We start from the raw sequence: 27022 nt of genomic DNA on the forward strand, positions 1-27022 counted from the left end.
AAGTACATGTACTGTATATGAAGTATGTGTTCCTTAAGGACTGTACCTGTACCAACACAAGTTTTATCTCACCATTCATAGCAACTTATGCCAAGGGGGGGGGTCACAGCAGTCCAGAGCGTGTCCCAGAAGCACAGGGTGCCGGGTTAGTCAGGGCACATCCCAGACGGGACACCGTCCGCCACAGGGAACATGTCAGTTCATATTTAGTGAGGTTACTGTCACACTGTAGCTGACCACCAGATGGGTGTGAGGTCGGTTTAAATTCTGTTCATTTAAATGCCATTCCGTTAATCAAATGTCATAATTTTCTGCGTGCTGCTTTGTACAGAACTGCAAAATTCATTTACGAATTCATTGAAGAAACATACTTACGGTCAAGTCCCGGTGATGCGCTCCCTTCGGCAACCGTGAGTTCATCTGCAGCGGGTCTGACTGATACAATCAGTGCTTCGCACCGGATTTGTTGTGTGCATCTCAGCATGAATGTTAAACGACTTTAGTTTCCTTTATTTAACTGGACATTTACCAGTTACTGTGTTATAAAATTTTAAGAAGTCCATTTCAGAAATGGGAAATCTGGAACATGGGGAGGTGTGTGTGACTCATGCTGATAAGCAACTGCTTGCAGTGAGATGCTTACAGTATGACACACGTGTTTTTTTTTTTTTTTCAAAAAACTGTAATAACTAAAGGATAAAAATCACGCACAAGAATGGTTGAATTTTCAGAACATTTTCCCCTCGGATACAGTAAAATGAGCCCATTACCGTAAAAATTAAGGCTCCTAGCTGAGATTTCAGCAGATGGAATAGAAGCACACTGAACATTTTGTGTACAGACAGTCCCCAAAAATCGTGCTGCCCTAGGGATGTTCTGTCAGTTTAATCGAGTGAAATAAAAAAATTCAAGCCATGTGTCTGGTTACATGGCAGAAACAGGAAAGCTAGAGAAAAGTAACTCATCTCCAGATGAAGAGCATAAACGCAGAAATGATAAACAACGTAAAGGTAAGTTGGGTGCAACGGGCCCGGGGAAGGACCACAGCTGGGAGCGCAGGGGTTAGAGCTGCTGCCTGTGGACCCAAAAGTTGCAGGTTCAACTCTCACCTCCAGCTGTAGTACCTGTGAGCAAAGTATTTACCCTAAACTGCTCCAGTAAAATTACCAAGCTATACAAATGGGTCAATTGTAGGTAGATGAACAGTGTAAGTGAGTTTGGAGAAAAAGCATCAGCTAAACGAACCCATATAAGTGGGACAGTTGAAAGGTGGCACAAGGAGTGGCCGCTGCTGTTCTTGCTGGAAACACCACAGGAGGAGATTGTGAAGCAGCTCTGTGTGGGATGTGATGTGAAATAACTGTTGGGTGGTCCAGTCCTCAGGTCCCTGATAGTCATGCCAGCCTTCAGCGCAAAAGAAAGTGAAAAGGTGTGATTAGATGAGGTGCGCAGAGGCTGCGCGATGGGCCTTAAATCCAGAGAGCCGAGGAATCGACGCAGAACCGGAACCGCCTTTTACCGGCGCGGCGCAACCTAAACCCAGACACACCGAGGACCCGCATCATGCCGGAATGATACTCGCTTTGTCCCCGAATGGCCACGCGAGGCCTTATCCCGCTCCACGATCTCACCGTCTCGCTTCGCATCCGTCACACCTGCGGGACGAGGCCTGCGGCGGAGATGTTGTCCCCCCCGCCGGCAGCCTGGTAGACCTCGGTGCACACGAGCACGGGGGCCACGCAGATCTCGTAGTCGCCCTCCTCCCAGTCCTCCAGCAGAGGGATGCGCCGGCTGCCCTCCTGCCGGCTGACGGAAAAGGACTCGTCCGTGACGAGCTCGGCTTTGCCGGGGTCGATCTCCGCGGAGCCGCGCGCGTGGCGGCTGGCGGTGAGCGAGGCCTCGGCGGCGGCCGACACGGTGTTTTTCCACGGCGATCCGCGGGCGACGGCGATGGCCTGGAAGGCCAGGGTGTGAACGTGGAGGCGCGCGAGGGGCCTGGCGCGCCGCCCGTTCACCAGGCGGTAGAGCTCGCGCATCTGGTCGAGCGCGGTGGCCACGGGCGGGCTGGGGTCCGAGAGGACGGCGACAGGTTGGGCAGCTCCTGCTCATTCACGCCCAGCGAGTCGGCGTGGGTCACCACCGCTTCCAGGAGCCGCGCCAGCAGGCCCTCGTCCACAAAGCTGGCCATCTCGAAGTGCACGCCGGTTTTGGGGGATGTGGAGGAGAGCAGGTGCGACAGCTGAGCTAGCAGGGCGTCACGTTCGCCTGGGGGTGGGGGGCGAACACGGGTAACGTGATGCACGAAGACATGAAACCTATGGGTCGCTGGTTCAGGACCCAGAAGGGACCCTGCTGTTGTTCTCTTCAGAAAACGACAGCCTTTCTTGGGCAAAAGAAAATCCACTTGTGCACAAGGGGCAGGGTTGGCGCCACCGTATCGGAACCGAGGCCTGGCATCCGCTCACGTGCTTTTCCGGGCAGGGTAACTAAGGGCTTTACCGTAGTTTTCTTCAGCAGGTGTCACCGGCCCGTGGGGGAACCCACACGAACGCGGGAATGCGGAAGCTTCACGCAGACCACGCGAGGTTCAAAGCCAGGTCCGAACCCGCAGCCCGGGAGCTCAAGGCGCAGGCGTTGCCGCCGCGGACCGTGTCGCGCACGCGAGGCGCCACATGGAAATGGTAACAATCCCAAGGGCTGCAGTGGGAATCTTGCACAAAACTGCAAACAAAAGTATGCCGGTCCCTCGTCCCAACCGATTCACTCGCAAAATTAGGTTCTTCCAAACACTGTAACTTCTGCAGCACATCTCCAGCTTCAGTAGAACCCTTGCCGAATAACCCGTCCGCTCCGCTTTTCCGCGGTTATTAAAAGTCATTAATTTTTGAGCACCTCGGGGGACCGCGGGGTTCGTTCTCGCCGCGGGCCTCGAACCCGACGTGTCGGGACTATCGCAGCGCTCCCGTGCCGGACTCGGGAACGAGTCCTACGGCGCATTCCGGGAGGCCGTGTTCGTACAAACGCGCGAGATTGGATCTCGCGCCGCGAAGCGCTGCTGAGCAAAGCCATCGAAGCGCAGCCTTTGGAAACAAAAGTGGGCCGACATCCGGCCGCCGAACGAGGCACAAAATCACGGCGAGCCGACGAGCCGCCGCCTCTGCTCCGGGCGGCCCGTAAGCCAACGGGACGGATCAGAGCCATCGCGTTGCGTGGAGGGGGGCGCGCGCGTGTCCGCGTGAGGAGGCAGACCTACGCAATGACAGTCCTGACGCTGTAAACACAGTACTGCGCTCGCTAGTGACACACACTCGCCAGTTAGACCACGTCTCAGGACTAGTCTGGATTCCTGTGTGTCCCGGGTGCAGTCTGGGAACGCAGGCGTCCGCCAACCGGTAACTGCTCCGCAAAACCAGGACGCGTCCAACTTCGTAACATCAGCACTGGTAGTAGGACAGTCGACAGGCCAGCGACTAGAGCTCCTGCCTGAAGGTCGCAGGTTCGAATCCCATCTACTGCTATAGTGCTGTTGAGCAAAGCACTTACGCTAAATTGATCCTGTAAAATGTGCACCGGTGTATGAATGGTTAACGTTGCAAGTTGTTGAGAAGAAATTGTGCCACCTTGATGAGCGTAGCACGCCGAGGGGGCGGAGATGGGGGCGGAGATGGGGGCAAAGCAGCCACAGCTGGGGCCGATTACCTTCCCTATTTCTTCCCCGGCACTAGAGGGAAGAGACGGAGGAGGAGAGCGAATCCCGAGAGACGGAGACGCGTCCGGACCGACCCGGCGCTCCCAGCCCCCCTGACCTGCACGAAGCCCCCTCCTACCTGTTCCCTGGCCGCCCCTTTTCCATCCCCTTCCTTCTCCCGGCACTAAGAGCAAATAAACCCCTCGCAGACGGGCACCGCACCTCTCGTCTCCTGCCTCGTCTCTTACAACGAGCGAATACAATAATAACTAAGGGCTCATCACCGAAGGTGATACTTTCTAGCCAGCAGCACACAGGTTAAGACCATGGACTTGTAGGCTGTTGGTTTAAATATTAGGCAGGTGCTTGCTGTTGTCTAACATCATGTTTACATAAATAAATGAAGTTAGATATAAGTGCATGAGGACTCCAAGAAAACGTATCATCATCATCATCATCATCATCATCATCATCATCACCTTGTTTGAATGGGAAGCTGTCCATCATCTGCAGGCCGCCGATGACCAGCAAGTCTGGCTGGAACTCCTGGAGCTTCTGCTCAAACTCCTTCATGGAGGCCAGGTATGGATTGCGGTTGTCGCTGTGAACGATGTACCCGTGGGATTCGGCGGGTGAGCGCTGCTCCTGTCCGGGGCTCCTCCGCCACCGCCTCACGGCTCTCCTAAACCCAATTGAGGCTCGACCCAGCGGAAGGCTGGACTGGATTTATCCCCGTCAAGGCGGGCCGCAGTGGCGAAGGGTTACAAAAGCACCGCCGAAGTCACGGACGAACCCGTCGGCCCGCTCGGACGTGTACCGGCCCCACTCGGCCCCCGAGGGGTACTCCGGGATGAGATGGATGTCGGGCTCCTCCGCTGAGTTACCTGCCACTGGGGGTGGGATGAAGATGGGATGAGGTGGAAGAAGAAGGGTGAAGGTAATGGGCTGCAGTGGTGTGTTCATGTGCACTGAGCTGGTGGATCAATGGGGTTTTTTTTTTTTTTTTTTTTAGAGCAGTGGTGTAAAATCGTGGTGTTTTTTCCAATTATAAATCTCTGCAACGTGGTCCAATCGGTTAATGAACTACAGTGGTAAGCACGCACTCGTGGTCGTTCCTATTCGGCGAAACACGCACAACCCCGCTTCAGCAGGAACGTGGGATCAGCTAATGACCATTCCATTTTTATAAAGGAAAATAAAGATGCGAATACAACACGCAGTATATTACGAAATCGAAAACCGCTCACGCGTATCAAACGGAAAACTAAGCGATAGGGTTAGAAATTCACGTCATCACCACGTCGGCAGTTTCTCCTCATCGCAGAAAGCTGCATTTACACACCTATGAGTTCATTCGACGTCTCGATCGTGTTCCAAACATTATTTTGATTTTCAGAATGAACACACTTCATATAGAGTTTAAAGGGAGATCCTGTTGTCAGTCGCACTCCTCGACCGTAGATGCTACAGGAATGCGTGGGCGTGACACGACGCAATGCGTCTCGGCGCTAGTGTTTACCTACCGGTGATGTGCTGTGACAGAACATCGGCGAAGTCCGGGTTGGCGCTGACCCCCAGAAGCACGTCGCAGCCCTCCATCGCCATCCGGCCCGCCATTACCGGAGCGTCGCCCCCCACGGACCGCCGGTTGCCCGGCAACTCTCGGGAAGCCTCCACCGGCTGACCGAACAGGGTGTCGTTCGTTACAAACCTCCTGAAAGCGCGGAAGAGAAGAGAGCGGAAACGGAGCGAAGCCTTCGGCATCCAATAATCACTCAGACGCAACACCGCGGCGGTCTTAAAATCCGCGAGGCGACCAAACCGCGTGAAAACTCCGCGGTGGAAACGGTTCGTCTGCGTGCGGCACGTAAGTGCCCCCTAAAAAGAGAAAAGATGGTGACCGAGGAAGATGGGAAGCTAAGTGGAGGGCATTGTTTTCCCAGATGAAGCCCGCGCAGGCAGGCCTGACCATGAGCGTACACTGCTACGTGAAAACCAGCAGCGACAATCTCCTTCTGCGCGGCGCACGGTGAACCGCTGGTGTCTCGCAGCTGGGCTGCGGGTTTGGACACGGGTCTCGGTCCAGATCAGCCCGTATGGAGCTCGTGCGTCCTCTCTGGGTTTGTGTGGGTTCCTTCCTCCAGTCCAAAGACGGGTTTTCAGGTCAACTGGTGTCTGTGTGTGTGTGTGTGTGTGTGTGTGTGTGTGTGTGTGTGTGTGTGTGTGTGTGTGTGTGTGTGTGTGTGTGTGAGAGAGAGAGAGAGAATGGCTGTGCGTTACACTACTCTGTGTAATATAATATATGTGGCATTGCAAGCCACCTTGGACAGAGACATCAGCTCAACACGAGTAAATTAAAATAATAAGAAAAAATAATTTTTTACTAAGTCTGCAATGATGGGGGGTGTGGTGGCGCAGCGGGCTTGACTGGATCCTGCTCTCTGCCAGGTCTGGGGTTCGAGTCCCGCTCGGGGTGCCTTGCGATGGACTGGCGTCCCGTCCTGGGTGTGTCCCCTCCCCCTCTGGCCCCACGCCCTGTGTTGCCGGGTTAGGCTCTGGCTCGCCGCAACCCCGCTCAGGATAAGCGGCTTTACCCAGTGTGTGCGTGTATGTGTGCGTGTGTAAGAACTCTGCAATGGACTCGTTTTCTGTCCAGGGTGTACCGGAACTGGCCTTGTGCCCTGTACTTCCACAACAGGCTCCGGACCACTGCGACCGACAGACAAACGATTCAGATTAGTGACCGATTCATAATTCGTAGCGGCATGATCCTCCGCTCAGTATTCATGCTCCTTTTGAAAGTTCACTGTCACACGTGTCTTCGTTCAAAATCCTCCCCCCCCCCCCCCCATACAGCCCCACTCACTCAGATGCCGCCCCCGAGGGGAAGAAATAGGCGAAACTCCGCGCCAGCTGCTCTGCGTTCTCGATGAAGTCGTGGTGGAGGGGCTCCTCGCTGGGCCGCACGTCCATCCCGTCGAGCGGCACGACGGCGTCCACCACAATGTCCACGCGGCCGCCGAAGCCTGTGGGCGATCGGTAAGGCTGCCGATCCTCGTCCCCGCGCCTCCACACACGTTCCGCAGGGCTTTAAGGGGGGAAGTGTCCCCGCTTTACCCTGCTTCGCCACGATAAATCACTTGCCACTACATTCGGTCAGGTGTCTACGTAAATCAGAGCCTAACTGCGGCAATTAACAAAGGCAATTTAATGATGACGTTGCAAATGTACGCATTTATCGGACAAAAATGTGCGTCTTACTGATGGTGCAAACTTCTTTTGTTCTAAACAAGTGCACCCTATGCGAAGAGGCAATGTCCAAGGTAAGGCGATGGGCTGCAGCTGAGAACTCAGTACTGCGACACTGAGGGTTGAGCAGAATACACACACAATTTGGAAAAAAAACACAACCCGGAGTAATAAGGTTTCCCACAAAGGCCTGCGGACCAGGTTGAACCAGAGCGATAAAATTCGGAATATTTTGTGAAACACGTATACGGTAAATATTACGAGCAGCACTTTGGTAAGTAGTAAAACAAAGTCGTTTTGCACAAAGAATCAGTAATAGTGGATTCAGATAAGTGGTTAATCTTTAGCTCTTGACAGCAACTGGAAAAACACATGATTCAGCAGGGCACGAACTGACAGCGTCCAGGTGCTCACATGTCGGTGAGAAGGACTGCAGTTACCATCCTCCAAAGACGGCAAAGAGCATAAACCCAGACCTACTGCAGTGCTGACTTGCAGCAAGAGATATGCAGTAAGAGAGAGTAACAAAACAAACCAGAAGAGTTTGCATGTTCTCCCTGTGTTTGCATGCGTTTCCTCTGGGTGCTCTGGTTTCCTCCCACAGTCCAAAGACAAAGTCCAAAGTTCCCCCATAGCATGTGAGTGACAGGGAGAGTGTGTGTGTTCCACTGATGTATGGATGAGTGCCCCAGTGTAAGTAGTGTATCTAGCAGTGTAAGTCTTTGGGTGCTCTGGTTTCCTCCCACAGTCCGAAGAAAAAGTCCAAAGTTCTCCCATAGCATGTGAGTGACAGAGAGAGTGTTTGTGTTCCACTAATGTATGGATGAGTGGCCATAGTGACAATGGTGACAACGTCCGGCACCGTCAAGTCCTCCGCGTGTACAAGTGGCTCAGCTCGGTTCCGAACGGCTCACGCGGCGACGGAGCACAATTTTAAATCACTGCAATTTGAATTCATCAAGTACACTTAAATTAATTAATTATAATATCTAATTAAAAAATAAAAAGGTTCTTTCGATGGCACCGCCGTTCATATCATCAGAGACTCATATAACAAGCTTCGTTTTTTAATGAAATAGTTTTTTTTTTTTTTTTTAAATTAGGCACGATCTCTCACCCACGGCCACTCGCGGTCTCGCGCTGCCCTCCGAGCCCACCTTCACCTTGCCTTCAGCCCTCAGCAGGGAGGACAACACGGGTTCGAGTCTCTCGTCTCGTCCAGCCCCGCGTCTCGCACAGTGCCGCTACCGGTCTGGTACTGGTACCAATAAGCCAGGAAAGCCAGTAGAGCAGACAGGACGGTGCCGAACTTGAGCTGCAGGGGAAAGCTGTCAGCCATCATCTCGGTGTGATCGGGGACAGGAGCAGAGCAGAGCAGAGCAGGGCAGAGCAGAGCGAGTCCTGCACTTGATCATAGTAAGAGAGAGACACAGAAACATCCAGTCCCGATCCGATCTAGTCCAGTCCCCCTTTTTTTCCATCCAACTGCAGTCCGGACGCGTGGTTTCGACACGGGGCGGACAACAAAGCGGAAGTCGCGTGTCACGCAGCGAGGACTGGAAGTAGCGCAGCATTTACATTTACATTTATTCACTCAGCCGACGCTTTTCTCCAAAAGCGACTTCCAATGAACTCTGTGTAGTGTCATGAGCCCACACACACCTTATTTACCACGGTGACTTACACTGCTAGATACACTACTTACACTGGGTCACTCATGATCCATGATGCATCAGTGGAACACACACACACACACACACACACACACACAGCAGCAGCGTCTTAATTGTCCGCATTCCGCGAGCTCTGCCGCATCTCCGACTTTACTTCTCGCGCGGATGTGCAAGAAATGATGTCTGCGCGCGAGCCCCTCGCAGCTTTGGGTTGGCTGGTGATGCTGCACCATCCGCGGATCCCGACGCGCTGCTCTCTTCATCATGCGAAACGAACACTATTATTTTACTCATTAGAATTCACACACACACATTTTCAGAACCGCTTGTCCCATACGGGGTCACGGGGAACCGGAGCCTACCCGGTAACACAGGGCGTAAGGCCGGAGGGGGAGGGGACACACCCAGGACGGGACGCCAGTCCGCCGCAAGGCACCCCAAGCGGGACTCGAACCCCAGGCCCACCGGAGAGCAGGACCCGGTCCAACCCACTGCGCCCCCACTCGCATTAGAATTCATTAAAATCAATTTACACTGAGTGCAAATAAAAGCAGCCTGTCTCCACAAACAGACTATTCAGTTCCGGCTTTGCTGATCTCATCACAGTAGCATGATGATGTTCGTCAGCTTCTGGTCATTTTCAGCTTCATTATTATCTACACGCGCGGGGGGGCGCGGTGGTGCAGTGGGTTGGACCGGGTCCTGCTCTCTGGGGTTCGAGTCCCGCTTGGGGTGCCTTGCGACGGACTGGCGTCCCGTCCTTGGTGTGTCCAACCCCCCCCCTCCAACGTTACGCCCTGAGGTGCCGGGTTAGGCTCCGGTTCGCTGCGACCCCGTGTGGGACAAGCGGTTCAGAAAGTGTGTGTGTGTATATTATCTACGCAAGAAATAACCGGTTAATAACGCGGAACGTGTATGCATTTAAAGTCTACGATACAGGGATCTCAAACACACACTTAGACGGGAACATTTTTATTAACTTGGGGCTGCAATGAAAAGCAATGAAAAATTCCTGCAAATTAAAATCTCTCGTCTCCACAAACTGCTGCTGCTGTTTAATTTAATGTTGGTGGTTAACCGATTCATCCCCAAACACTGACAAAAAAAAGGGTTTTTCTTGTTATTGATCACTGTCAGTCATGAACAGGAGACAGCAGCTGTTTTTTTTTTTTTTTTAACTTACATTTAACACCCTATTGTCATCGCTCCTGTATTTTTCAGGTTTAAATTTCTCACCTTAACATCGACAGTCACTTTTAATACAAAACGCAGTATTAGCGACATCCCCCGCTGTCAGCAGAGTGTGGCGGCATCTAGTGGCGTGTCCTGGCACTGCACATTGTGGACACAGCAGGGACATCTGGAGGGACATCTGGAGGGACAGCTGCGGACCACCTGAAGCCACAGGTGAATTCATACAGAATTTTGCAATTGGCAGCTTCAGCTCCAAGATGAAGAAGAACGGTCATATTTGATTATTTTAGATACACCCTCCTCATGATTACTATATTAATAGGTCTCTGGAGCTGCCTTAATTGCAGTGGAATTACCCACACAGGCACTTGCTGAAGCCGCTTCTCCCAAGCCGGAGCCTAACTCGGCACCACAGGGTGCGAGGCTGCATGTATCTTGGCAATTTCCGTATTAGTCCACTGGAAACAGTGGTGTTTCCTATCTTCATGCTTACACAGGAAAAACTATCAAGATCCACACTAATTTTACCCAGGCCTGCTGTGGTATGCCAAGGTGGCCGGAGAAGGGGGCAGAGAGAGGGACAGGGGAGGAGGAGAGCGAGAGCACAAGCACGGAGTAGCAGAGAGCAACCCCCATCATACCCGTTCCCAGTTCCCCCTTTTCCTTCCCTTCCTTCCCCATGACAGGGGTAGGGTCAATCCCTGGTGAACCAGTCCAATAAAGACAGACACAAGAGCACCGCACCTGCAGTCTCTGGCCTCCTCTGTTACACCAGTCTTTTCCAAATCAAGTCCAGTTTGTAGGTTTTATATTTAAATTTAAAAAAAAAAATCTCATTTCCAAAATTATCAGCAGTACTCAGACTGGTCGTGCAATGAGAAGTGGTACATTACTTAAAATGCAAGCATTTGTAAAAATTTACGGTGAAGTCTGTCAGAAAATGGGGCAGAGATTTCAGCTGGGGACTGATATTGGTTAGAGCTCCCGCCTTTGGACTCGAAGGTGCCAGGTTTGAATCCCTACTTTTGTACCCTTGATCAAGGTACTAACCCTGAACTGATAGAGAAGTAGTAGGGTGGCACAGCCAGCAGTGCTGCTGTCTCACAGCTCCTAGGTGGTGCAAGAGGACATGGGTTCGATCCCTGCTCAGTCTGTGTGGCATTTGCATGTTCTCCCGGTGTCTGTGTGGGTTTCCTCCCACTGTCCAAAGACATGCTGTTTGAGTTCACCTGTGGTGTGTTCCACTGCTGTATGGATGAGTGACCCAGTGTAATTAGTGTAAGTCACTGTGGTAAATAAGGTGGGTGGGCTGATAAAACTACACAGAGTTCACTGGCAGTCGCTTTGGAGAAAAGCATCTGCTAAACAATGTAAGAAGTGAGCCTGCTGAGTAAAGGGAGAAAGGCATCAGGTAAATGTGACCACAAGGATTCTTTCATGATGCAAAGCAATAGGGTTTGTCTATAACCTCTTATTTTTCATGCAAAATTGGTAATGTTGTACTCTTGCAGGGGCCAGACAGGCTTATCAGGAGTCAGAGAGTGAATAAACAGTCCAATGATTAAGCATTCAGTACAAAAAAAAAAAAAAAAATTAATTTGCTTTAGATATACAGTATCAGCTAAACAGCAAATAAAACTTCATTTGGGCAGCGAGTAGAATAGCTATGACATGAATTCAAATCACACACCTCACTGCAGTATCACTGATTAAGGTACTTACCCAGTATAGATAAAGTAAAAACCAGCCATAGAAATTGGTAAATAATTATAAGTATGTTAGTTTACAAACCTTACATTGTAAGCAACCTTGGAAAAAGGGATCAGCTGGACAATTAATTACATGGGGGCCCTATTAATATGATTAAAAATGTCACCACTGCATTATTCATATTGAACTAGATGTCAATCTACCCACAGTCGATACAGCCTCTTCCTTTCAAGCGTGTGGGACAAGATGTGAGATTCACCAATCTGGACACTGGGAGGCCTTGGGTGGTGAGCTCTTCAACACACTTGGGTGTAACACCAGCCGTAATCCAATTCGGGCCCTTTAGTAGAGCTCAGGGAGGCTCTAAATTTCCCTTCTTTAACAGCCTGTGAAAGAGAAACGCGAGTCTCGCTGCTAAAGCATGGAACTCAAAGACTATTCCGTCATAGCTACATTTTCCACTTATGAATCTGAAATATATAGGTCAGCTATGCATGTCAAACAGCATTGTAAATCAGCAATCATTACTGGAATTAATAAATGACACCACTACTACAGAGCTTGCCAGTAACCATATTAGAACCCCCAGGATAGGTGGGCAGCCAGTGGCACTTGGACAACCAGGCGTTTGTTTTTGTCCTCTTCTTCAGGCCTGGGAGTTTTTTTCTTTTCCTCTCCTCAGCTGGCAGTTGGCTCAGTTCTGTTTTTTTAAGCATTTCCACCGTTTCCATTATTGTCCTGACTGTGAAAACACCGTGTGCACATAGCTTTGGTGTACAGAGTGCTCTTCTCACATCACTTGAGCGGACTACTGTGACATTGCACGTAGTTACGGCACCACTTCAGTAACAATTCACTAACCGGAGAAGCTCACTTACACAGTTGCACAGTAACATGTCAAACTACATAATACACTTCAATAATAGGACAGGTGCTAACTAGTGAGGTTCTGGCCATTCATAAACTAAGTAAAAATTTTTATCGGTCACCTAACACTAAGAATGGTTAGAGGCCATTTAATCGCTACATTCAAAGACAAGCAAACGACTTTCTAAATTTGTTGGGCAATTTGTAGTATTCAGTGATTATGTCTGCCAATTAGCTGCTGAAACTATTTGGGGAGTGATTCATACAGACCTAGCAGAAGACATCACATTTGGGGTTTTGGCTTTGCAAAAAAATTTTCAAGTTCTGCAAGAAACAGCACTGAACTTTAACGATGCAATGAGGATGACCTCGTGCTCCAAGCAAACTAGAGAACATGTCATACATTGTCCCTGCAGATTTTTCTGTCTTCTGGTACATCATCTTAATTTAATGACTGGTAAACTTTGCTCAGCATAATAAACTTGGAAAATGACCATATTCATTAATGAGAAATTTTCTGAGGCTGCAGTGCTCCTTTCTCATACTTTAAGAGAACAGCTGGGGGGGGGGGCAGATTTTTTCAGTTCACACCTAAGGACATGATCAAAATACATCAAAATAAATCATATCTGCTCCTTTATTATGTTTTTGAAAATGACATTTCTTTCCACCTGTGGAAATCTGTGGGGGGAAAAGTTGAATAAATTAAGTATTTGGTCAGTTTATTTCCTTTTAAAATTTTCTCATAGCAAAATACAAAAAACATAGTAAGGTATAAAAAAAACCAAAAAGGTTAAGTCTATTGTACAAAATGTTAACAATTCATCTGTAATGGTACGCATCATCTGACCAAATACTTGAGTACACCCACAAACACTAAAACAAGCAAACTTCACTTCAAATCACCTGCAAATTTTTACAGTGCATGCTGTATTTTTCCCCATTTTATACAAAACATTCTGCCTTTGTAAAACTCAGATTTATCTGATCTGCAATAAAACCTGCTTTAAAAACCACTTTACATTTTAAATTCTAAAAAAGGATTGTTGCTCTTGCATCAGACCTGTTTGTGAACATACTGACCATTTCATACTTGCGATCTTCAGTTTATTTTTTTTACAGAGCACAGCCCTTAACAAGGGGACATAGTGCTCAACACTGATTACTCAAATGAACACGTGAAGAGCGTGCAAAGGTCGGGTGTAATGCCTGTATTTCAATAGGTCCTTTAAATTGCGCCTTTCTAGAGACATCAAAATGGTTTGCAGTTAGAGGGTCTTGCAAAGAACACACAACAGTCTACGGACACTAGTCAGCTGCCTCGTTCACAGTGGCATGAGACCACCGGGAGTGAAGATGGGGTCCTGGGAACCTTAACCCCTCTCTGACCACCAGTACACTAAAACGTAAGATGCCCAACAAACCTCTTGTGAGATTCAGCCCACCTGATGGCGGCAAATTCCTGTAAATATTTCAGGCTTACAGACTGCTTCCTAAAGGAAAGGTACAGCTGCAAGTTTTTGGGTCAACCTCATCGCCCATAACACATTTTGGTACAGCAGTGGTCTACATCCCTGGTCCTGGCGACCCCCAGATGCGTGTTGGCTTTTTGTTGTTCAGTTTGCATAATTTAAATTGTATTAAACTGAGCATGGATTCATTGCAAAACTTTAGTCAGGCTCAAACAAAACTGTGATTTAGAAAGTACGGAACTCAGCTGCAAAGACATTATGTACACAAAGTCAGCAGGACCAGGTCTGAGAACCCCTACAGTAAAATACTATCCACCATCAATGCGTTTACTGGCATTTTGTGTGAAGGTACTGAACTGAATTTACAGAACAGATTTCACTAATACAATTACGTTTGATTAAAACAGTTACTGTATTGAGCGTGTTTACTAAATTGTAACACTACATACACACTTATTTCAAGGTCAAGCATGAATCCAAGACCTCAAAAATGAAGGACTTGCATGGCAAAAATGTAAACACAGCCTTTTGACTAGTCTCCACAAAAAGTACTGATGCAAGTCAACTTTGTCACTTTCAAATTTAAAAAAAAAAAAGAAGGAAAAAAAAAAAAGAAAAATCCATTTCGCTACACCTCAAAATAACCATAGTTTTTTTAGGCATTTCATGTGCCGTATTTCAGGGAATGTTGTGCCTTTAAACTTTAGAAATATTTACTTGAAAACATTAGAAGCATCCCCAGTATTGCTACATTAAATCATATTGTTTTTGTTCCCCCGAATTCTAAGGTGTCACAAAGAAATGGAGTGTTTGTTTCATCAACAAATCATGCTGATGCAATGAAAGGCTGTGACCCCTGAAGAATCAAACATGACCTCTTTGCCTCCTTGAGCATCGAACTTCCCAGACGGTTACAGCGGGAAGACAGTGCTGTTGACACCACCAGAGAGAGAGTGTGAGAGCATCTTTTCTTCCACATTCTGCCAGGTCTTGAGACAAACCAGGCAGTATTCCCCATTCTCAGCAAGCAGGTTTCCCAGCTCAAAGGTTGGTTAACACCTTTGAAATGAGTTGTGGAAAAACACAAGCGGTACAAGTAAAAAGGCAAAGAACCCATTTATTGTAAACCTAAGTTAAGCTATTACAGGCTTGATTTTTATATATAACCATCAAATGAAGCCTTTTATATTAACAAACTTTGAATGTTCTGCTTCACTTAAAGACCCACTTCTGGTGGCAGGACTACTGTTAACAATAGCGGCATGCTTCTAAAAGGAGTGCTTCGTTTTTTTTCCCCCTCCCGATTCGAAGTGAAACACTCATAAGGACGACTTGTACTATGCAAAAGAAGTCTAAACTCTACTTCAGTAAAAATCACATTTTACAGATAAAACGTAGAACCCTGAAAGTATTTAAAAAAAGGGGGAGAAAAAAAAAAACAAAACAAAAAAAAAACATCCCACTCTGGACAAAATGCTGAGGCTCCTGACATTAAACACATGGGACTTAAATCAAAAGGGGGGATAAAACATAATAATATACAAAAAATACAACGGATAAGTGAGCCTATAAAGCTTTTGACAGAACCCCGAGGCACTTCTCCTCAGTTGTGGAATGTTTTTTTTCTTTAAAATTAGTTTCTTTTGTTTTAAAACTGGATGAATGAGCGGGTGCCTGCAGTAAGGGGGTGGTCAGAGTCCCCATCTTTTCTCCAGTGCATCAGTAATATCCAGGGTGGTACTGTTGGCTCCAAGGCTTCTGGTTCCAGAACTGGTAGGAAAGACAATGAAAGGTATAACAAACAAGCAAACACTGGTAAGATCACAAAAAAAGCTGACTCAATCCTGAGGTAAATAGATGGATTCTGATGAGACGTGATAAGACAACATATTAAAACTTGCCCATCTCCTCAGCTCATGGCTCTTTGAGAGCTAGAAATATGCTCTCAAAGTTCCAGTGGCTGCTGTTGGTTTCAAAAAAGGGAAATCATTTTGTTACCTGTTCTGCTCAAGGTCTCTTGACCAAGATCAACTACTCAGTGTTTGAGAAATTGCACCTACCCCTTGTTGCCAACTCTGGTTGAAAGCCTGGGCCTTATTCATGCCAAAGTTGCCATTCTTGAAACCACGGCTACTGCCCCCTCTACCCCTGAAGTTCTAGAAAAGAGGAAAAACCCATCAAGTACCCATACATGTATGTTTCCATAAACAAAGCAGCAATGTCTCTATATAAGATATTAAGGCAAACACACCTGGCTAAAGTTGCCCCGACTTGCTCCACCACCCCGGTTCATGGCGCCCCTCTGCATGGCGCCACCCCGGTTTCCCATGTTGCCCCTTCCAGGACCTCCCCGAGGGGCCCCGCCCCTGTTTGGCATTCCCCCGCTGCCTCGGCTGAAGTTGCCCCGGTTAGAGAAGCCCCCACGGAACACTGGGGGTGGTAAAAAACCCCTGGGAGGCCTGCTGAACCCACCCCGGGGCCCAGGCACTGTGAAGACAGTAGTGCCTTGTTACAATATTGCAAAGTCACAAAAATAGTATGATTTCATTTAAGACAACCAAAGTGGAAGTTTAGGGCAAGGCCACACCATTGCAGGTCTGGAGGTGTCTGTTACAACTGGGATGACTCAACTTGGTCTTGATCAAACTCGTTTAACCCACAATGTGAGCAGAGTTTTAAAACTAGGAGAGACAGCTCCCCAACAACAGTTAAACAAAACTCAGTGGACTCTGCCCCAATGAGAAAGTACTGACTACTTTAAAGCAGATTCCACTGTGGTCCACAATGAGGAGACTCAAAGACCCGAATAAAATGTGCAATTGCGCAATCTCACCTCCACGGAAATTTCCCCGGTTCTGAAAGCCACCTCGTCCTCCCCTGGGACCCGGCCCACAACCTCTGTTGAACTGGTTCTTGCCCGCTCTGCCCCGGTTGCCCTTCTTTGGAGTGGCACCTCCCTGGTTGGCCTTTTTCTCCGGAGGCAGGGCATTGCGGCTCTCCTCCTTGTATTGCTCCAGTAGCTTGGAAGCCTCCTCTTTCTGCAGCTCCACATAGGTCACCTCACTGAAGCACTCGCCCTCCTCTGGCAACGTGTAAATCCCTACAAAAAACACAGGGTATCAACAGTTCGAGACAGGGACATGCCACGATCATTTTATCGCTTGAACATTATTATGAACCAAAGAAAATAAGTGCCAGTTTTCAACAGTAGAGGAGAAAGAGCACCTTGCAATACATTCCAAAGCCATACCTTTCATTTTGAGAACTGCATGCTCAGGAACATCTTTGCCATCAGTCTCTGCTTTTTTCTGAGTTCTCTGCTTATAATCTTCATCGGTGGGGAAGATCACTACTGCCTTGCGCTGGAATCCAGCAAAGAGGCACATTTTCCTCCTCTGGGCTGGTGCTGACACATTGGTCTAGCAAGGAGAGCCAGAGAGTAGTATTACAGGTAAACACTGTAAAATTAGCACTGGACGAACACTGTAGACAATGTGTTCCACCGAGATACTTTAGACTGAGCAAGGATTGTAGTAATAAGCCATATCCTGTGATAAAAACAGCTTCTCAAGCAGTGCTGTGGAGTCAGAAGCAATTATTGGGTTACTAGAGTAGGAGTTGGTAAAAATGTACCGTATATGCCGGTGTATAAATCAACCCCAAAAATTAGAGGAGTAATGTGGGTTTAGGCCTATATTCGCCAGAGAAGTCGACCCCCAAAATAACGTGCAACTTTTGGCAAGTGCTATGAGTGCTGTGAAGTCGGAGTCTAAAGCAATTATTGGGTGACTGGAGTCGGAGGCTTTGTGTACCGACTCCATAGCCCTGTTCTCAAGGTACCTCAAGTGTGATGATATGTGAAATATAAATATTAGAACACTGTCTAATGAGGCCATTGTTGTAATTACCGTAATCATCTGTAATGCACAAAACTCCTCTACTGAGCTATTTGTAAGTGATCATTTAACATTAAACCAAAAACTCCATTCATCTGATACTGCCTTTCAAAAGAATTTTATGCACTTTGTCATTTCATTTATCAGTTTTAACTGATAGGCTTTCCTTTAGTTTTTCAACATTAACATTTCTGTGTTTGAGCTCATTTTTATTTATATTAATAAAGTAGTTCATTTTAAGATCGTTAACTGCACACCTGGTCCAGGATGTAGTTGCGCTTCTTGCGAGCGGCAATCTCGATGAACTTGCCAAGGAAGAGAGGTGCACGCTGGGAGATGGCCTGCAGCTTGGTGGTGTCCTTCATCTGGCGCTTTAGGCTTCCAATCTGTAGAACAGCATATTCAGGCAGGTACCACACAGCTCAACCCAAAAACAATAACCTAAATACATCTATGAAAATCAACCCTAACCCCTTTAAGGGCAGGGAAAACGGGAAACTAGTAGACGTTTGGAGTGCAGGCGTAATTTTTATCATACCCTACAGTAATTAGTTACACAGTTCTACTTATTCATAAAAAAGCAGCTAGGCTAGTGAATAATGTGTGGTAATGAAATATCAAAATAAAGAACCTACCATCATTTTCTCCAGGATGGTGTTGGTGCCCAGGACATTATATTTCCCAGGGTTCTCCTGTGTGTGCTTTGTAACCCAGGCTGTCTTGCCTGCCCCAGGGAGGCCAATCATGACAATCACCTGAATTATTGAGAGAGTAGTTCAATACAATGTACAGGAGGCCCAGGAGGACAGGCCAAAAGCAGGAGCATATGAGGACTGCCATAGTTACCTCGCAGTCTCCCTTGGACTCTGGCCCCTTTGGCCCTCGCTCACGCTCATCCACAGGAATCTGCTGCAGAAAGGTGAAGCCCTCTGGTGGAGCCTGAAATGGCACCTCTCGCTGGCCAAAGTTGAACTCTACAGTGCAGTTGTGGCAGAGAACGTGGGGGAAGAGGGACTGCCCAGCCAGGGACTCTTTGTTAACCCGAAAGGCTGTGCCCAAGTCCTTGCCATTTTTAGAGTAGGACAGCTCCACTTCATCTCCTTCAAAGTTCTGACACAGAAACATACACACAAACATCACCTTCTCGTTGCTGGTTGAGCGCAGTGTGCAGAAACAAGGAGAACTAGAAGCCTTACTGCAAAGCAGCCAATGACATCATTTTCATCAAAGTTCTCCCCATAGTCCTCAGTCACACAGTTGGTGGTTTTCTTCCCCTTCACAGAATAAGCATAGGAGTGCTCCTCCTCCCCTTGAAAAAAGCAAACAAGAAAGGTAAATTGATTCAAGCACTTCAAGAAGTTACTCAAATATTTACATTGCCATTCATTCCAACCTGGAATTTGTATAATGTGTCAAATTAGGTATATGAACTTTAGAAAATGCCACTTTTTTTGGTTCAAGGTCATATGGTTGACTATGTTATGTACTCCCACAAACTGTTCAGAAACAAGAATTATGCAACTACATAAAATATATTAAATAAGCTGCAACTGAGCCATATCCACCCAAGACCTTTACACAGACATTACACTGATTAGCTTCTGTTCTGCCAATTTCTCTCCCAGTTTAGCCGAACATTTAAATTTAGTGGGGTACATTTTTATGTATTCATTTAGCAATGCTTTTCTTCAAAGCAGCATACAATGATTAGCAGTTAGCTGACACCTTTACCCAAGGTGGCTTACAGTGCTAGATACACTATATTAACCTCACAACAATCAGTCACTCATAGAGGAATGTAACACACATATGCAGAAACACTGTGAGCAATTCAGAGTTACCAATTCAGCTGAAACATGACTGTGGAAGGAAACCAGAGCAGCCTAAGGAAACCCACAAGACCACGAGGAGAGTACGTGAACTCCTCACAGACTGGGCAGGGAATACATTTGTCCACAACTGCATGGCCCAGGTGCGGTAAGGTACCAGTGCTGCGCCACCATTCTGCCCAACATGTGGACAGCACATTTTAAGGCACAGGAGGTTCAATAAAAAGTTGCGGCAATTTTCTACAGAACACGAAGCAAGCGTGACAATTGTAACAAACAAAAAATTCAGTTTTCAATGACAGTAAATCCTCAAAAGTGAATACACTTACCCAGGAGTAGGTTACTGTTGGCCAGTGACCAGCCCACCAGAACATCGTGGATTTCGATGCCCTTGCTGGAGATGTGCTTCACTGGAATTTTCTCAATAATCTGACCAACCACATTGACACAGGTATGAGTGAAATGAAGCAAGAAAATCATGAAAGGAGGAGGGAGAGCAAAACTAAGTGGTCTTACCTTCATTTCAAAGCAGGCTTTGCCTTTGGACACACCATATGTAGCTCTGCCCCCTGCCCACAGGTACGCGAAGCTCTCCATGGTAAGGGAGGAGGCACTGTAGCGGTCACGAGACACCTTGAAGTGCAAGTCACTGTTGTCTGGAAGCAAGAGAAAGGGGTGTTAGCAGAAGTCAGGAACCATCACTTCCAGAGCAAGTGCTGCGTTCACCAGGTTCATTCTACCATGTAGGAAGTTTATAAAGACATAACATTTCATATTGCACATAAACGATTGGGTTTACGTTACTTCATTTAGCAGACGGTTTTATTCAAAGCGACTTCCAGTGAACACTATGTAGTGTTATAAGCCCACACACCTTATTCACCAAGGTGACTTACACTGCTAGATACCCTACTTATAATGGGTCACTCATCCATACACCAGTGAAACTCGCTCTGTCACTCACACACTGTGGGTGACTTAGTCACCAATCCATCTGAACAGCATGTCTTTGGACTGTGGGAGGAAACAGGAGCACGCAGAGGAAATCCACACAGACACATGGAGAACAGGCAAACTCCACAGAGACTGAGCAGGGATCAAACTCACATCCTCTTGCACCACCCAGGCACTGTGAACAGCAGTGCTACTTGCTGTGCCACTGTGCCGTCCCATTTAGAATCCATACTTCTAATATCCTGAACCCCAGAAAGGGCTTTCCTCTTATATTAGTTAAAACAAATATTTTAGCATAAAGCCCAAAAGAATAATGTATGAACTGTGATCTACGTATATAAGGTATATTACATAAATACACTAAATGTGCGGTGGTGCAGTGGGTGGACCGGGTCCGGCTCTCCAGTGGGTTTAGGGTTCGAGTCCCACTTGGGGTGCCTTGCGACGGACTGGCGTCCCGTCCTGGGTGTCCCCCCTCTCCCTCCGGCCTTACACCCTGTGTTTATGGGTAGGCTTTGGTTCCCCGCGACCCCATATGGGACAAGCGGTTCAGAAAATGTATGTGTGTGTGTACACTAAATGTCCATTTTTATGAATTTCAACATGTTTTCATTATCAAGTTATTGGAATTTCAACAATCTGAGTGAACACGCTATAAAACACAAACTGAGAACTGTTCACTTTAACTTGAGAGTTTGTCACAGCAAACCAGTCCAGAAATATCTTCAATTTTTTTAAAAAAATGTCTTTATATTCAAGCCTGGAACTTCAAGAAGAAACTAAAGGCATACAGTGAAAAATATTAACATAAAGCATTAATAAAATTGGTTCACGTTTGGTTTTAATGCAAGACTCACATGTGTCGAGGCACACGGTGGTGTCATCAAACTCTTCGTCTTCCTCTTCCAGGGGGGGCTGGGGAGACTTAGCCCTGAAAGAGAGCAGGCGTTCAGCCAGGTCAGCGCTCCTGTTGCCCCTGCAGAGTGCAGCCATCTGAAGGTATACCACTAAAACCCAGGCCACCTTCGCCAGTCCAAGACGTTTGGGTTTTTCAAGTCAAAACCTCAAGAGCAGGAGAAGGATGAACACTGTCCAGGCCAAAGGTGGGTCTGGCAGTGATTTAACAGGTCAGTCTGCCCCAATTGTAGAAACATTTTCTGGAGTTTTTATGAAAGCCTTCAAGGAAACCTGAGAAAGGTTGTTCTTCAACAAGCTCATTTCAGAGCCAGACTGTGAAAAGGTTTCCGCAATCTTTCACTCCATGGATGGTGCATTCTAGTCTGGGTCAAGAGAGACACAGAATGCTTCACCGACAAAATTGAGGCATTACTGCCAAAATCTGTAAAAATGCACTAAATTGAGCAACAGGAGACAATTGCTTCAACTGAAATGATCAAAAACAAAACCTTCCCTGTTGTCAGGTATATCTAGTAGATGTGATTTTTTTTTTTTTTTTTTTTTTTACATCAGAGCTGTTGAAATGAGGACAATAGCAGTTACAGGCTATCTCAACACGCTCTGTTAAAATACTCAGCAATGTCTAAAATCACAACTAGGACTGGAATTCTGATCATCACTCACATTTGTTCTCAAGTTCTGCATTTTTCCCCCCAACTGATAAAAGCTTCCCAACAGAAAAAATTAGATTTATTTACATAGTGGGTCCGCTAAAAGTCTTGCATATAGCTATGATGCAAGTATCCCTGAAAATGTGTAACTTTGAAGGAATCTGCATGATTTTTTAGAAGAGATAAGCAATGCAAGAGCTTTTACACAGCAAATGCAAGGCACTTCTACCTGGCCAAATGATCAACCTTCTGCCACCATCGAGCACTGCTGTAACGAATTAACTAAGGTTAATATGAGCATTGCCGTCAGTTTTGCCCCCCCCCCCCCAACACTTAACAGTCTTCATGTCTAGCAAGTTGTGAGGAAACCTCTGAATACAGGGCATTTCTTACCCAGATACCCTGCCATGCTAAAGGTCGCCCCCTCAGTTACATTTCCTTCCCTCACAGTCTCAGTATATTTCTATATGCAAAGCAAGGTAACCAAAGCAGATTTCAAAGAAAACTTTGAATAATTTATTCCCCCTTTGAGCTCATTCTGTATTTTCACAATGCTAAGATATATCATTCCTTGCATATCAATTACGACAAAGTAGTATTAAAATGAAATATTAAAATGGATTTCTGAAAACAATTTAGATTTCAGTTTATACGACTGACAAAATATATTTAGTACATTATAGGTACAAACACCTACACAAAGCAGCATTAAGATCTCAATTCACTGGGCTTTGTGAGCCAACCCCCTTAGTATTCATACTCCAAACACAAAGATAAATCTGATTCCTGTGACCAGGCCAACCGGCTGTTTCCACATACTTGGCTACTGGAGAATTCCTCATGAACAAATTCAACTGTTCCTAGACAAAAAGAACAGCGTTTTCCTCATTCATATCGTCTTTATGTTAGCAATGTAACAACACAGCTTGGCTGCAAACCCATTAGCTGCAGAAACAGCGTGACACAAACATATGGGCACACCCAGGGAAGCCAGGCTGGATTCCAGTTCAGTGCCCACGTGTACGCGCACACACGAGGACTGATGGGTAACGTCCACCTATCTGGCAGTGACCCCCTCTTCTACTGCACCAAGAACTTTAGGGCCCCACCTTTTGTTTTGATCACACATTCTACTAAGCTGACAAGTCTTTTTCTCCCCCATTCAGGGTAGTGAAATTCATATGTTACATGAATGTGGACTCTTGGTCCCTACTAGACTGCATAGTGGCTACATTGCTCCTTATTTGTGACCATGTCTCAGCCCAGAGCACCATAAAGGATGGTGATATGTTTTTGAGCAGACATCCTGTCTGGGGTGTACCCTGGCTGGTCTAGCACCCTGTGTTTCCAGGATAGACACCACCATAACAATGGCCACGTGGTTGAAGACAGAGTGAGATGTGTTGGTACCTGGCTGAACACCTCCTCTCTTTCAAAGAGCAGTCAAATGTTTCAAACAGAGTTTTTGGTGAAGTCTTTCAAGAAAATATTGCAGTGTATAGAGACGTGCTTACAGTGACTGTGTATCCAATGTTAAAGATTAGACAGAGAAAAGCAATACCAAATGTGTGATCTTTTTCTACAGAGTGGATCACACAGGTGTACCACTAGCATCTTGCTTCATGTGGTTTTATTTATTTAGGAAAAGTATGAATTTATACAGTATACCCCACCTTAAAAATCTTTAGAAGTTGACCAAGCATATCCCAATCCTGAGAAAATACATCTGAACACAGTTTGGAAGTTGGAAAGGCAGATTATTTATTGGGTAGGGGGAATCTTGTGTGTTATTTCAGTATATGAGGCACTGTTAATCCCTATTAACAATATGCAGTGGAGAACCCCCCCCAAACTTGTATATAGGCCTAATCTACTATGGCTCTTTATTGATTGAAGTGTGATGACTCATAGGAACAGACTAAAAAGTGACATGACCATACTGTCAGGTACATGCCTTATAACTGGTTTGATAAGGCAGCATCTGGGAAGGGGGGGCAAGACTAATCACAGTAAAGGCACCTCAGAACAACACAATTTCGGAGTAGCACAGGCAAGGTGAACAAATTTGGTTCCATCAACAGTCTGATTACAGCAAATGCGGCGAGGAGAAGAGTTTGGAGAGCAATATGAAAAGAAAGCCATCCAAAAGTGTTTAAAAAAAAATAAAAATCACACCCTCTTCAAACCACCGCTGCTGAGATTTTTTCATGGTTAAGCTTTATTAAAAAGAAAAGCAAAGTTTTTTTCCCCCCCAATAAAAAAAACCCCATCTCATTATAGGCTTACCAACAACTACACCCATCCATAGTAAAAATAGCACCATCATCCGAAGAGACCTACCACTTATCACACCAGTTCCACTTGGCGTGTGTGTCCGCTTCTTTAGTCTAAAGCCTACCTTCGTAAATCAAAATGTGTGTTTCTTTGCACTTCATAGGACTCCTTGTAATACTGGGGTGGGAGACTGTAAGCATTGGCTCTTAACATGCCAATACAGGTGAACCCAACACCGTACCGTGGCACTTCAGGAATACCAAAGGCCAGACTGCCGCATCCTTACCGGCTGTATTTGCTTTCTTCAATAAATTCAAAGTAGCCCCTTCCATGCTCCTCCCGGCGTCTCTTAACACCCTTCTTATTCTTCTGTTCAGCTTTCGCGTCTTTCTCGGCATCCCCTTTGGAAATAAAAACACAGGTAATGAGGTGCTCCTCTGTGTCGGACCCACTTGTTACCATGGAGGCCCACACGGGAGTCCACTCTCCTCCATTCCATTAGCACCCATGGACCACGAAGTGAAGGTTAACATCAAGGTCTGAACAGAACGAAGAGACTTTCGCTCCTCTGTCCGATACATAAGTAAGAGAGACGGAGCAGATCTCACTGCGTGCCGGTGAAGGTGCATCTTATCTGTGGAGGGTGAGCACAGTCCCATAGGGTTTGCCACGACAAATGGTCAGTTGGGACACCTCTGGGTGCCAGGGGTTCGAGTGGCACCAGCGCTGCTCATGATGTGCGGGAAGCAACACACATTTTCAATCAATCAGTGCCTCACTACTAAACACCACCAAAAAATAAAGGGGAGGAAGGGGGGGGGATGAGAAGAAAAAAAAAAGGCAGAGCCTGGTTCGGAAACAAATAGTATACTACTAGACGATGGCGACGATAAAGAGTCGACATGATTGATATTTCATTATTAATTTTTTAAACCCCAGCCTCGGCTAGACCGCCGGCTGTCTGTCTGTGTGTGAGAGAGAGAGAGAAAGAGAGAGAGAGAGAAACGAGGGCACGGAACAAGCAACCGGGACACCACAAAAACCTTGAGGCTTGACACGACGAGCAGGGAACAGTCAAAAATGGGTACAGAATTGTTGGAAACAATCAATGAGCACAACGAACACGTGTCTCCATCATGTTTATGTGCGCGCATATTCATATTTTTTTGTATCTACAACAGTGTGGCTCTAGCCTAGGTTGTTGTTGTTGTGTGTGCATACCTGCTCTTGCTCTCTTTGTCTGCCGCTCAGTTTCCAATCTAGTATCAGGCCAACACGACAAACACCTCTATTTTTTTTAATCATCGCTCTAAAAAATGGATAAATTCAGAAGCTCCTCACTGACTAAAAACCCAAAGATGAAGAGGAAAAACGCAGCTACACGATCCGATCGGTCTGTTCAACCGCCGTTTCGCCGTAGAGCCGCTCTGAGGGGCGCCGTGAGGGACGACAATGAATGAGGGACGCTGAGCCTGGGGCGCCGTGAGGGACGCTTTGAGGGCCGACACTGCGCGACGCTGTAAAAACCCTTAAACTCACCCTCCGCCGGCTGGGAGCTCGCCGCGCCATCTTCATCCTCAGCTTTGTCCATTTCTTCGTCGTCGTCTTTCAGAATCGCGTCTTCGTCTTCCTCGTATTTATCCATTTCCACTCCAGCGTCGTCGTCGTCGTCGTCCTGGTCCTCCTCCTCCTCCTCCTCGTCGCCCATCTCGTCGTCCTGATGCTCGGACAAATCGGCCGCGTCGCCCGGAGCGCCGTCCTCAGCCGCCTCCTCGCCGCCCTCCCCATCTCCGTCCTCCTCCTCGGCCTCCATGCTCTCTCCGACCAGCTCGTCCTCCAGTTCCTCCTCGCCCATGTAATTGAGGCCGCCCGTCTCGTCGCAGCCGCCCTCCGCGCCATTTTCTTCGGCGTCGGGCCCCGGGAAGTCTCCTCCTGCCTGGGCCTCGAGGTCGAGCGCGGCCTGCAGCCGGTCCATGAGCTCGGCCTTGAGCCCCTTGTCGGAGAGCTGCCGCTTCTTGAGCTCGTCCTTCAGCTCGTTTACCTTCAGCTTCTTCACATTGATCGAACTCATCTTCTTTTATTTACGTACTGGTGTTGTTCTGTCGTTCCGCTTAAATAAATGCCCTTAACCCCAATAAAAGAGTGAATGTCACAAATATTTAAATCACAAAAATAAAGCAGAAAAGGAAACCGCTCCGTGTGCGGACGATGTAATCGAAAGGAAGCCGCCTAGAAATGTTACTGCGCCAAAACAATGCTCTCCCCGCTTCTTTTCACGGCTGGCAACAGCACCGCTCTCGAGTGCCAGTCGAACGTAATGCGTCGCTGCCGTAATCATGCCAAAATATGCGCAATCGCCGATCTCCCACCATCGTAATGAACGGATACCGTAAATATGCCAAAGAAAGCGCAAAGATTGGCATCCAACTACAATGACGTAATGTTACCATAATATTACCAAAATAGGCACAATCATTAGGATGTAATTTTGCCACAATAAACACAGGTACGGTGCTCCGACAACCGTAATCATGCCAAAATATGTTCACATTTCGGACCCGATGACCGCAATATATTCCTTCCCTGGGTACCGTAATATTTAGTGAAGGAAACGCAGAATAGAAGTGTAAAGCGTGCGTGCGCGCGCG

The 27022-nt window shown here is 47.2% G+C and overlaps 2 protein-coding genes across 2 annotated transcripts; both read right to left on the reverse strand.

Annotated features, from left to right (window-relative positions):
* Nucleotides 1-1649: 1649 nt before the first annotated feature.
* Nucleotides 1650-10485, reverse strand: LOC108919169 (ADP-dependent glucokinase). Its single transcript, XM_074559721.1, is given in 8 exon segments — nt 1650-2086; nt 2089-2265; nt 4168-4327; nt 4478-4578; nt 5212-5402; nt 6555-6714; nt 8055-8181; nt 10333-10485. Coding segments are annotated over 8 exon segments (1506 nt in total).
* A 3006-nt stretch (nt 10486-13491) lies between these two features.
* hnrnpua (heterogeneous nuclear ribonucleoprotein Ua) lies at nt 13492-26851 on the reverse strand. The gene is made up of 14 exons (XM_018732427.2): nt 25914-26851; nt 24661-24775; nt 21390-21463; nt 20095-20234; nt 19908-20007; nt 18946-19058; nt 18596-18859; nt 18385-18504; nt 18007-18135; nt 17104-17272; nt 16687-16953; nt 16105-16340; nt 15914-16009; nt 13492-15623 (listed from the first exon to the last, which is right to left on the reverse strand). The coding sequence occupies exons 1-14, from the start codon at nt 26443-26445 to the stop codon at nt 15573-15575; spliced, it is 2406 nt and encodes an 801-aa protein (XP_018587943.1). The 5' UTR covers nt 26446-26851; the 3' UTR covers nt 13492-15572.
* Between the last annotated feature and the right edge of the window lie 171 nt (nt 26852-27022).

This window comes from Scleropages formosus, chromosome 15, assembly GCF_900964775.1.
Source record: "Scleropages formosus chromosome 15, fSclFor1.1, whole genome shotgun sequence".
Taxonomy (NCBI): domain Eukaryota; kingdom Metazoa; phylum Chordata; class Actinopteri; order Osteoglossiformes; family Osteoglossidae; genus Scleropages; species Scleropages formosus.